General features: G+C 54.2%; 1 protein-coding gene across 1 annotated transcript; it reads left to right on the top strand.

The window, feature by feature from the left end:
- Positions 1 to 1,728: 1,728 nt before the first annotated feature.
- On the top strand, positions 1,729 to 5,967 carry LOC104620744 (cytosolic 5'-nucleotidase 1A-like). The gene is made up of 6 exons (XM_010287042.1): positions 1,729 to 1,781; positions 2,514 to 2,681; positions 3,061 to 3,190; positions 3,769 to 3,891; positions 4,967 to 5,145; positions 5,665 to 5,967. Exons 1-6 carry the CDS (start codon positions 1,737 to 1,739, stop codon positions 5,965 to 5,967), a joined length of 948 nt encoding a protein of 315 aa, XP_010285344.1. The 5' UTR covers positions 1,729 to 1,736.
- Positions 5,968 to 11,500: the final 5,533 nt, after the last annotated feature.

Here is an 11,500-nt window from a genome sequence, read left to right as displayed (position 1 = left end):
ATGCTGTGGGGTGAGCGGCGGGGACCGGCGAGCATCCGCCTGAAACGCTTTCCGGCATCTCTGGCGTTGTGTGCGTGGGGGTGCGCGCAGCGGAGGTGTGTGCATACACACGTACGGGTATGTGAGCAATGCCGCCGTTATTAGAGAGAGGGAGATGGAAAGGAGAGCTCCGGCTCAGTCTGCAGCACTTGGAAGGACAGAGCTGAAATTAGAGGCGGTGTTGTCCCTCCAGGAAGGGCTGTTCGGCTCCGTTGCCTCCTCTCATTTCATTTTCACTTACCTAAAAGCGCTTGGCTGAAATTTGGTCAGAGGAAAGCTTCTCCCTGCTCAGCAGACGATGGCCGGTGGTTGCCATCCTCTGCCCAGCTCTGTGGAAGGAGACCCCTTCCCAGGACGGGTTATGGGTGGAATAAGCAGATGGATGCTTGGTACCTCGTGGCTTTCCAGGCACCCGCTGGCTGGGGGAGCAGCCCTGCCAGCAGGGCTTTGCACCACGGGGGCAGCTGGGCAGTGCACATGCAAACATTGAACCTCCATGGCAAGGCTCTGGCTCTCCAGGCTGGCATCAGCCAAGTGCATTTCCTACCAGCCCAGGCAATGCTTTGCACAGCCCCTGAATAATAAAAAATGAATTAAAGATAACTGGATCAAAAGAAAAGTCTCCCTGGAGACCCTGACTTCCCCTTTACACTGCATGCTGGCTTTGGTCTATGGAGTCTTGCCCCCCAACCCAGTAATCAGGTAGTGCATGAACTGGTAAATGAGGTTTTAACCCCATCTTGCCATTCCCAGCACATCTGTGCAGAGACATCATTGCTGCCTCTGCTCTCCAGAGAAACCCCACAGCACTCTTGCATCAGCTGCTGGGTGGAAACAACCCCCACGGGATGTCCCTCAGCGGGAATGGGAACAGTTCCCATCCCACAGGCTGAATCCTAAAAGTCCACTTCTAACACTGACTAGTGCATAGAAATGAAGAGTACAGGGTGGTGGTTATGGAGACCACAGAATCTGGGTGTACAAAAATAAATTGTGATTTCTTATTCTGCTGCTAGGCACAGGCAGACCATGTAACCCCTCATGACTTTCATCTGCCAGACCTGGGCTAGCACTGCCTGCGCAGAGACCTTTAGGGTAGGAGCTGGCTGGCTCAGAGGGCTGTGGAGGGGCAGATCAGCCCCATCAGTGGGATCCTGTCCTGCACCCAAGCCCTCACCACACAACTTTACTTACTCGGGCCTTTTGCAGCTGCAAATGAGCTGCTTACACAGTGGACTTGCTTATTTGTGGATACAAATTCACAAAACAAACAAAAAAAAAAGTAGCAAGAAAGGCAATAAGGATGTGAACTAGAAGACTACCCATAAGATCTGACCTATTTTGGCTTTTTAGCTCCAATCAATCTCCAAGCCCTAGTTAAAGTGTGTAAAGACAGACTTATTTTGCTGGGAAGAGCTTCACAACCACTTTCAGCAGTTCCCCCTGGAGGAAAATACTCTGTGGGATGAGGAAAAAAAAACCCAGCAGTGAACTGTGATTGAAAAGCCACTTCATCATATTTAATTGGAACTATTAGACCAGGCTTTTCTCAGAGCAAAGCTGTTGTCAGCAGAAGCAGGTTCATTTGGGCTGCTCCACTTGGTCCTTTCTTTTCCACTCTTTTCCCTCTCTAAATTGGCTGTATTACAATGCATCAGTTTAATTGTATATTTTCTCTTTGAGGCTGAAAGTCGAAGATGGCAGAGCCTGAAAGCACAGTCATAAACACTGATGTGAAACAGGTAAAAGGTTATTTATTACCAAACACACATCCTGGATTTCTAAATCAAGTTTTGAAATGCCACCACAGGAGAGAACACACCACAACCTGGAGCTGTGGTGCCCTGAATTGCTTCTGCCTAGGTTTCAGCAGAAGTGGCCTGTCCCAGGGCTGCTGGGCACCTGGTAACAGTAAGGTCTGTGCGATTTCCACATGGGAAGGGGTTGCAGGACTGAAACTCTAGTTGCACGGACAGGATGGGTACATTTGCTTACACCTAAATTTTGCAGCAGCCAGGGAGAAAGCAGCAGCTTCTTACATATATAGAGACTTTATTAGACTCTCCAGAACAGACACAAACAAAGGGTAAAACCACAAGTATGTGCAGAGAAACCCAGTAGTGTCCAGCTCAGCACAAACAGATGATCATGGCTGTGCTGTGCCCACAAACACAAAAATTGTGAAGCAACCCCCTCTTGGTGCGAGCTGTCCTCAGAGCATATGGCACTTACCAGACAGTTTAGCATTTCACAACTGCCTGTCCCATCCCTGGTGGCCTGGAGATGAAGATTGGGCTTGGTACCTTGGTACCTCTTCCCGCCCTCTGGCATCAGGAACCATGATGCATGGGTGATGCCTCCAATGCCCAACCCCACCACCCTGGTCTGTGGAGTCCTGTGTCCCCCTGCTCACCCCACCTCTCCAAGTTCCTTCTTTGCTGTCTCCCAAACCCTCTTTTTTTCCTGTCCTGCAGAAAGACTCCAGTGAGGCACTGGTCATTGCGGTGACCACCAGAGCCATCTTCAACCTGGAGGAGGAGCACAAACTGTACCTGGAGAAGGGCAAGCAGGAGTACACAAGGCACCAGCAGGCCAACCAGGACAAGCCCCTGCCACCAGGCACAGCATTCACCTTCATCCAGGTGAGCCCCACACCTGGCCAGGGGCATATGCAGACACTCGCAGGACTGGGTGAAAGCTCAGCTTTCCCAGCTTTTGCTCTCAACTCCCATCACAAGGTGCAGATATTCCTGTCCTGGCCTCTTGGCATTGTTGCAGTGCATTCAGAGCTGTGCTCCTCACCAGTCCCACATGTCCACCTCCTCCCTAGTGAGGTATCCTGCTCCCTGCCCTCCTGGCAATGGCTTTTGCAAAATGGTTGTTCTCTCTGGCTCTCCATAACATGCTAACCTTGCCATAGCTGACAGATGCAGCAGAAACCACTAAACTTAACTGCAGAAGAGCCCTGGCAAAGCCATCACAGTCATGCCCCTCCAAGAGAGTCTCATCTTCTCCTAACAGGCAGCACAGTATGTGAATGAGAAGATCCTAGAGAGCAACCCAGCAGAGAAGGACCTCTTTGACATCTTGGTCCTCTCCAACAACAGCCCGGAGAGTGGCGTGCGCATCATCAACAGCGCCAAACACTACGGTAAGAAGGACCCCATCCCTGCGGGTGTCTGCTTCCCCCGGGAAGCTGCAAGGCAGATAAGGCACCACAGTGTGGCATCAGTGGCAAATACAGAGCCACGGGACACAAGGGAGAGGGGTTATTTTGGAAACAAGCCCGATTCCTGCCAGCCCCATGCAGCTTGTCCAGGATGCCAGAGCATAGCCAGGGTACAGGCTCCTTGGCAGACTCCGGCTCCCTTCGGCCATATCCTTTGCATCACGGGGTCTGGCAGCATCTTGCACAGCCTGGGCATCCTCAGGCAGCTACTAAAGAAACAAAGTTCTTAAGTGAGCCTTCCTGACCGCACTCTGGGATTTAAGTCTTTTTTTTTTAAGGGAGGGATGAAGGGAATATTCAACTGCACTCTGCAGTTTTGTAGGAGCAACAGGGCAAGAAGATGCAGCAAGAACAGGGGCAGGTTCCCCACGTGGCACTGGGAAATTAATTGCCCTGAGATCTGCAGCAAAGCATGCCGAGACCCCCGGAGGGGAGGGGAGGGGGGCTGCGAGGAGGATGTTGCGCCATAACAGGTTTTGCTCACACCCCCTGACCTGAAGGCCTGGAGATCTCCAAGTTCTGCTTCGTCAGTGATGAGGACTCCACACAGTACCTGAAGTCCCACGGGGTCAAGCTCTTCCTCTCGGCTGACAGGATAGATGTCTGCAATGCTCTCCGGAGAGGTGCGTTCTCCCCTCCATGCCACATCCCCAAACCCAACACACTTTTCCCAAGCATCACAGGACCACGAGGCAATGCCAGAGCTCATGCTTTCACAAGGGCAAGGGGGTGAATGGCACGCTGAATACCAGTACAGTCCTGAACAGTTCAATCTCCTCTTCTGTCCCCACCGATAGCCTGCAAACACATTGGGTTTCTCAGATGCCTTCACAAGTCACTGAGTGCTTTATGCATAATTCTAGCCATAGCTCAGCCATGGGCTGGTCATTCCCTGCCTGACATTTAAGCCTTTCTAACTAAAAATGCTGCTTGTTGCTGCTCCCTGGATCAATGAGAGTGCATCAGCGATTCCTAGAGCTCCGTGAGGATGCTGTAGAAATTTGCTTTCTTGGTACATGCAGAGTTACCATGTGCTCAGCAATAGATGTAAGCACATGCTTGACCTGGATTGGAGGGAGTGCAGTCTCCCCAACAGCTCTAATGGGGTTAATTGCCTCCTTATTAATTTGCTTGGGTATGAGCACGTCTGCTGGCCAAGGTCCTTCAAGGTCAGGAGGAAACCATCTGCAGCCTGGGCTTTCCTTCTCTACACAGCGCATTCCTGGAGCCTCCTTGAAGATCATCATTGCTCTGACAAGTGTCTCTCATCCGGGGGCCTCGGTCCACGGATGAGGGTGGGCAGGGAGCAGCCTGTAGGAAGAGACCTGTAATTAAGCCAATTACCCCAATCAAGCGGAGGTGCCAGTCCCTATTACTCACAGCATGGAGTGCTAAATCTGGGCATTAAAGCCAGGCTTGGCAGGATGAGCAAGCACCACGAGGAGGGCTACTCATACCTACACAACGATCCATTGTCTTTTAGCAGACCAGGTATCTCCAGACATCAGTCTCTGATCAGCAGCACCTTCTTGTCCATCCCCACGGGGGGATAACGCAGCCCTAGAAAGGCTGACCTGACCTCCACAGAAAGACCCCTGGCTCGGAGAACCCGACACTTGCGGTGTCAGACAGGGCTGCAGCAGATGCGTGGGGAGGAGGGGTTGTCCCTCCTAAGCCTCACCTTGCTCTGTTTCACAGGTGTCTCAGCAGCTCTTGTCTTCCAGCAAGAGGTGCAAGCCCCCAGCACCCCACTCCGCGTGGTGTTCGATGGGGATGCCGTGCTCTTCTCCGATGAGACGGACCAGGTCTTCCAGGAGCAGGGGCTGGAGGGCGCAGTGCAGTATGAGCAGGCGATGGAGGCCGTGCCCATGGGAGAGGTGAGCAAGCCACCCTACTTTTACGGGCATCCACAAGGTCTGCACCCACCGTGAGCATCTCTCCCACTAGGGCTATGCCATGACTAGCCAAAAAAGCACAAATCCAGGTTTCCTTTGCATCCACCACTCGGTCCCTGGTGTGGGCCTGATGTGGAGTCCCACTGGAAATGGATCTGGCCCGATGTCTTCTGTAAGTGATCATCAGCTCCCAAATATCCAGGGTTGTGGTTACCTCCACCTTTTGTAGGCTGGAACCTCTTGCTGTGCCTGCAGGACTCAGGGTGGGATGTACCTTCCTGGTCACTTGGGCATTAGGATGAGCACCACAACACTCACCTTCCTCCTGAGCACCCCAGTGCACAGCACCAGTCCCACCACTGCCCAGTCCTGCACCCCACAGGTGTCCCTGTGCTCTGCAGAGCCCTGAGAGACCCTGGAAGAGGAACAAGTGGCTTGTACAGGCAGAGTAGACGTCTCCTTATTTCCCACCCACTCCCAAGTATTTTGCTGTGCTTCCAGGGTCCCCTGAAGGCTTTTGCCATGCACCTTGGGAAGATACGCAAGAAGTTCAGCCAGGAAAAATCCCCCATCCGCACCTACCTGGTGACCGCCCGCAGTGGCCGGGACATGGGCATCCGAGCCATCAAGACACTCCGGGAATGGGGTCTGGCCATCGACGAGGCTTTCTTCATGGATGGGGCTCCCAAGGGCCCCATCCTCGCTCAGATCCAGCCCCACATTTTCTTTGATGATGGTCTTCATAACATCCAGGGGGCTCAAGATGTGGGTGTACCCTCTGCCTGGGTCCCTTCCTGCTGCTGATGGGCTGCAGGCCGGCAGTCCTCCCTCTCAGCTGCACAGGGGACTGGGCCAGTTGAAGGCAAACCTTCTGGTGGAGAGGGAAGGATTTCCTCACCTGCAGCAAGCAAACCTCAGGGAAAGGGGGCAAGAGCATTGGATGAGAGCATGGACTACCAGGAAAGACTTGATGCTCATTTCTGCTCCTGATAGGAGGTCATTTAGGTCTTAGGATAAAGCCAAAAGATGCAGCTGGTCCAGGAAGGAAGGACACCCTTGCAGGACACACTGAAGATTATCAGCTACCCGCCCTGTAGGAGCTGGAGACTTTTCTCTCTGCAAAGAAATAAATGAAGCTATTAGCCACAAATGAGGTAAAGGAAGCATGAAACCAAGCACTAAAAATGCTAACTTTGGCTGTGCTCAGTCAGTCTCCAAGATTTACTCCCAGTATCTCTGCCCAACGGAAGCTCTCAAGACCCTGCCTCACCAGACACGTACACCTTGATCTCCTGGGGAGGCTGACATGTTAGCAGGTTCTTCAGGCAGCTCCAGCTGAACTCAGCAGAGGGAGAAAGACTTCAAAGCCATAAAAGACCTACAAGCTTTTTAGAAATGGGTGACCAGGTTGAGGAAAGAAAGGCCAAGCTGTGCCCCTGTACAGAAAAGAGTATAGCACAAGTCACCTTTTCTTAGGCACACAGGCTGCTCACAGAGTGCCGTGAAGAGACCCAGACCTGTCGGACACTGAAGCTGCAGGAGATGGCCCAGAGACTCCAACCCAGGTCTGGGGTCTATCCAGGAGGCAGAGCTGCCATGTACCTCCGATGTCCCTCCAGGAGAGGGCACCGGAGAGCAGCCACACAGCACAAGCCACGCAGGGGCCAGGGCTGCAGACCAGCACCCCACGGACCAGGGCAGCACTGGGTGCCCAGGCCTGAGCTTAAATGAATCTCTAGGGCTGTGGGCAGAGGACGTCGGTGGGGAGTCCCAGGTGCAGCTGCTCGGTGCAGATGGGCTTCATGGGTGTGCGCAGGACCCTGCCTGGCACCAAGACACCCCCCATGCAGGGATGCCTCTCCTCCAGCATTTTGGACTCTGATCCTAAGTTTCCTAGGGAGCAAACAGCCTCCAGGATTCATTTTCAGGTTTCTTCCCCCAGGGCTGGATGTGAACGAGTTGCCACTGGAGGCCACTGTGCTGCCTGGGGACATGGCACCCCAAATTCCTGGGAGCTCCCCAGAATCATCTTGTAAGTAAATACAAACTTGCTGCTCAGGGCAGTGCCTGCTGGGTGGCAATGGGATTATGGACAGAGGAGATAACGATGACTGTGGCTTAGGTTTTTTTAATCAGAAGGTAATTTTTTTTAAAGGCTTCACAAGCATCACTCTCACCAATGCTTTCTTCTCCACAGTAAATAAATAAATGAGCAACCCCGTGTGAGCGCTTGTCCCTCACGCCCATGTTCAGCAGCGTGGGAACAGGGCTGGGATAACTCAGTGCAGTTTTACGGACATCCAGTTCTTTTACGCGTGCATCAAGATGGGTTAAATACACAAGAAACCTTCACTGGGCTTTAGATTAGGGCCCTGAAAACCTTCTTGCATCTGTGTCCCCAAGCCCACTCCCCGTGACTCTGCTACCCTGGGCTTGGGGGCTCTGCACATCTCACCCTAGCAAGGGTAGCTCCTGGCCCCACCGTGCCACCAGCACAGGTCCTGTCCCTGCCACTGTGGCCACCATGTGGGTCCAAACTTGGCGCTACCAGGGCAAGCATGTCCATGGTCAGGGCTTTGGTAGGAAGCCACCTCTAAAGATACAAAGCCCGGCAGGATTTTGGCACCAGCATTCTGGCCCCTGGCCCTTTTGCTCAGTCCAGATGCTGAAATTAGATGTCTTGAGGTAGCAACATCAACAACATCAGCTACTCATCATTCACTAATAACGCTACGCACCCGTCAGCCTCAATCACTGAGCAAACATTAATTATGGGATGCTCAAAACATGCCCAGTGAGCAGGTACAGGTATTCATCCCACTTTTACGCAGGTCAGATACCACCAGGCTTCGTGCAGGGGTCGAAGCACCCATCTCCAGCCCCACCTGCTGTGCAGAGCTGGCTGCTTTGGTGGGGACATGGACCCAGCGGTGGTGGCGGTTGTGGTGGTCCCTGTGGTGGAGGTGATGGTGGTCCTGGATGTCCTCCACCGCTCCGACCCCTCACCTTTGCCATCAGGAGCTCAGTCAATGCCTTGGCCAAAGGGGAATTAGCTGAGTCAAGGGTGGTGGTGACAGGCCCACATGAGCCTTTGCAGGGCACGAGCTGCTGAGGCAAGGGGAAGGTACCATGTGCCTTTCTCCAGCACTGTCAGCATGGCTGGGGAATGACAGGGCAAAATGTGCCCAAAATAGGAAAAAAGGAAGGAAGCCCGGGGTTTGCAGGATTGCATCATATGGGGCCAAGTGCAGCTGCTTCGGGCCATGGCTCAAACGTGTAGCATCAAAACGTCCCTTTACTGCCCTGCGGCAAAGATGGAGCATCAAAAACACCTTCCAGCAAGGACTGCTGCAGATTCCCCTCCTGCTGCAAGGGCAAACTTCTTGTTTCTGTCTTAGAGGCATCTGTAGTAAGTTCGTTAATGCTTGGGATGTTCCTAAGGTCTTGGCTTTCTGAGGCATTTTAACCTCCCTCCTTCAAGGGGTTGCTGGTGCCCAGGGATCTCCTGCTGCTGCTGCTACAGCCCAAAGCGGGGTTAGCTGCGGGGGCTCGTTGCAGGATGCTTCTCTAATATCCATCCGAGGTCTTGGGGGCCAGGTCACACCACCATGCTACCCACAGGGACAGGCTTCCTTTGGGCCCTGCTGGGTTTCCGCACCTTTCCACTCTGGGAAAAGAAATGAAGGCGTGCAAAAGGGTGCAAAGGGGTGCAAAGGGGACTCAGAGGACCTGCCCTTGATTCTGGCCATTGCTTTTCAGCAACCCCATGCCGTCCCAGCTGAAGCTGCACAGTGTCCCACAGTGTCGGGTTGCCCCCGCCTCGGCCCCGACCCACCACTGCTGGGGACACCCCCACGACACCCTCCGGGTGCGGGGAGGGAGGCGGGCGATGCCCCCGCTCCGCTCAGCCGCGGGCAGGCCAGCTGCCTCCTCCGCTGAGCCCAGCCCTGCCAGCGGTGCCGAACAAGCGGCCCTTGTTTTAGGGGGGCACGCGTGACTCCAAGGAGCTGCAGCCGGCTGGCCCCGCGGAGATTGCAGGAGACCTTTGCCCAGGAGCGTGCCCTTAATCCCCCACTCACACACACCAGTCAACTTAGGGTTGCAACGCTAAAAAAAAACATCTTAGCACTATGTGAGGGAAAGGAATTTTTTATGAAAAGGTGGTGCTGCAGGGAGGGAAGGTTGGCAGGTATTTAGCTGCTAACAGACATCTGCATTGGCAATGTCTGAGCAGTTCAGCTTTATTGTCTCCTGGCTGTTGTAGGAGAGGATGCTGGAGGCTGCAGGACCTGGGCGCAGCTGTGGCATCCACCAGGGATGCTCCTGCACCCCCTTCCACCCATAACCTACAAGCACCTTCGGCCGCAAGCACGAGGCAAGCATCTTCACATCTTTGACCTAACCCTGAACAACCCCGGTGGCAGAGCTTCTTGGGAAACACTCAGGGGTTCACAGCCAGAGAGGCTAAGGTGCCAAGTCCCACGCTGCAAATAATTATTAACAGGGTGCTTTGCGTGGAGAAGCTCAGAGGGAGGGTGTGCAAAGCAGCAGACTGTGTTTGCTTAAACATGGGTTCAAGAGCTTAACCCCAGGCAGGCACATTGGAAAATGCTGGCTGCGGCAGCAAGCGAAGCTGGTGCTTAGGAGAAAGGTGACAGTAAATAGGTGGGAATTAAGAGCCTTTATGGGCATATTCACACAGCAACACCTGTCCCAGGAGGTCAGGACTGATTCACCAAAGAGGAGCTGGGTGGTTGGTCCACTCCAAGGAAACACTGCAATGTTAAGCCAATCCTTGGGTCACCATGGGGTGTTGACCCTTGTCTTTCCAAGCCCACCCTCCTCCCAGGACCAGAAGGGTCAATTGCTTTGGTGCTTTGTCACATGGAGGAGATGTAACTGCATAAATTATGTTCTTCTCGAGGCAACTTCAGCTAGAAATTAAGGGAAATAATTAAATGGCATCTAGTGCTGGCAAAGAAATTGAGATGGATGGCATGGTTGGATGAGGCTGGAGGCACATTTCAGCATCGTGCATGAAGATCCCACCTGTGAGGCGATATCCCCTACCCCAAGCCAGGCTCACACAGCCTCGGGGACACCGACAGGATTTGCTCAAGGTGGGTGATGAGGTGAGTTGGGTCCCGATGCTCCCCATCACATCCTGGCGTGGGAGTCGATGAATCAATACCATCATTGCCACTTACCACCCCATCCCATCAGCCGCCAGTCACGCTGCCTGCTGCCATTGCCTGCCTCCGGCGTTGTTGTTGCCCATCCCCAGCAATTTCAGCCTGCTGCAAAATAACTCCGGTGTGGCAAACACCACGAGATCCCTGCCCCGAGGAGCGGATGGGGCTGGCAGCCGGTGTGAGACAGGTCCCCTCCTCCCCAAGATGGGTGCCAGGCGTGTCCCCAGCTGTGGGGGAGGATGGGCTGGGGGATGCGGAAGGACGTCCGACGCCGAGCGGGGTCAGGCGCGGGCAGGCGACACAGGGATGGCAGGGATCTGGGCAGGGCCATGGAGCGTGTGGGACATGGGGACAAGCAATGCCAAGTGCAGCAGCAGCCCAATGCAGCATGACAGCATACAAGTAAGCCCTAGTGAGGACGTCAGCTCACAGGGTTAAAGACCATAAGCATGTTGCTGCATAAAGCCTTTTTTTATTCTAAAATAGCTAGGGGAAAGGCTGGAACAGCAGGATGTGATGGAGAAGGTCCACTGGGCTGAAAGGACCCCCATGCTCAAAGGCTGCAAACAGCCCTCAATGGGGATGGAGCCACACTCAGGGCTCCCACCATCGTGACACCCAGCCGTGACACCTGGCTGCCGGCGAGCCACCCTCGCTTGCCACCAGGATCAGGGTTTGCATGAGAGACACCAAGGGAACAATTAGCACCCAGCCTAAGACTTTTGCAACTCCACTTACCGTCTCCCCGAGGTCCCTGCAGCCCATGCTGGCAGCCAAAAAATGTTTAAGCAGGCTGCCGGCCAGCTCTGCCTCCAAACCAGCCCCAGCCAGCCAGCACCGACAGACCAGGGACCGCCTCCGGCTGCGATGCCCGACTCATCTACCCCAGTGCCCGCAGCACTGGGACGTGGTGGCCAGGGCCTGGATGAGTCCCTTTGCCGTGCTCAGTGCAACCCCTCACCTGCTCCCAGCTTTCCCATCAGCCAGAGCTGCTACTAAAAGCACCTTCAGGTTCGCTTTTGCGGGTGTCACCCAGAAAAAGGGTGCAATTTGGGACATGCCAGCGCTGCTGGAAAACGCGCCCTCGCCTTGCAAACTGTACGTCAGTTTAGGAAACGGAGTTGGGAGTGGGCGAGGTCCTGGCA

The sequence above is a fragment of the Phaethon lepturus genome, unplaced genomic scaffold, assembly GCF_000687285.1.
Source record: "Phaethon lepturus isolate BGI_N335 unplaced genomic scaffold, ASM68728v1 scaffold40975, whole genome shotgun sequence".
NCBI lineage: Eukaryota > Metazoa > Chordata > Aves > Phaethontiformes > Phaethontidae > Phaethon > Phaethon lepturus.
The sequence above is the reverse complement of the archived record's forward strand: the minus strand, read 5'-3'. Positions and strand labels throughout refer to the sequence as shown.

Coding starts and splice junctions, on each gene's coding strand:
- LOC104620744 (XM_010287042.1), top strand. CDS start 1,737: ATGGCAGAGCCTGAAAGCACAGTCATAAACACTGATGTGAAACAG. Junction 1,782..2,513: donor TAAACACTGATGTGAAACAG/GTAAAAGGTTAT, acceptor CCTGTCCTGCAG/AAAGACTCCAGTGAGGCACT. Junction 3,892..4,966: donor CTGCAATGCTCTCCGGAGAG/GTGCGTTCTCCC, acceptor TCTGTTTCACAG/GTGTCTCAGCAGCTCTTGTC.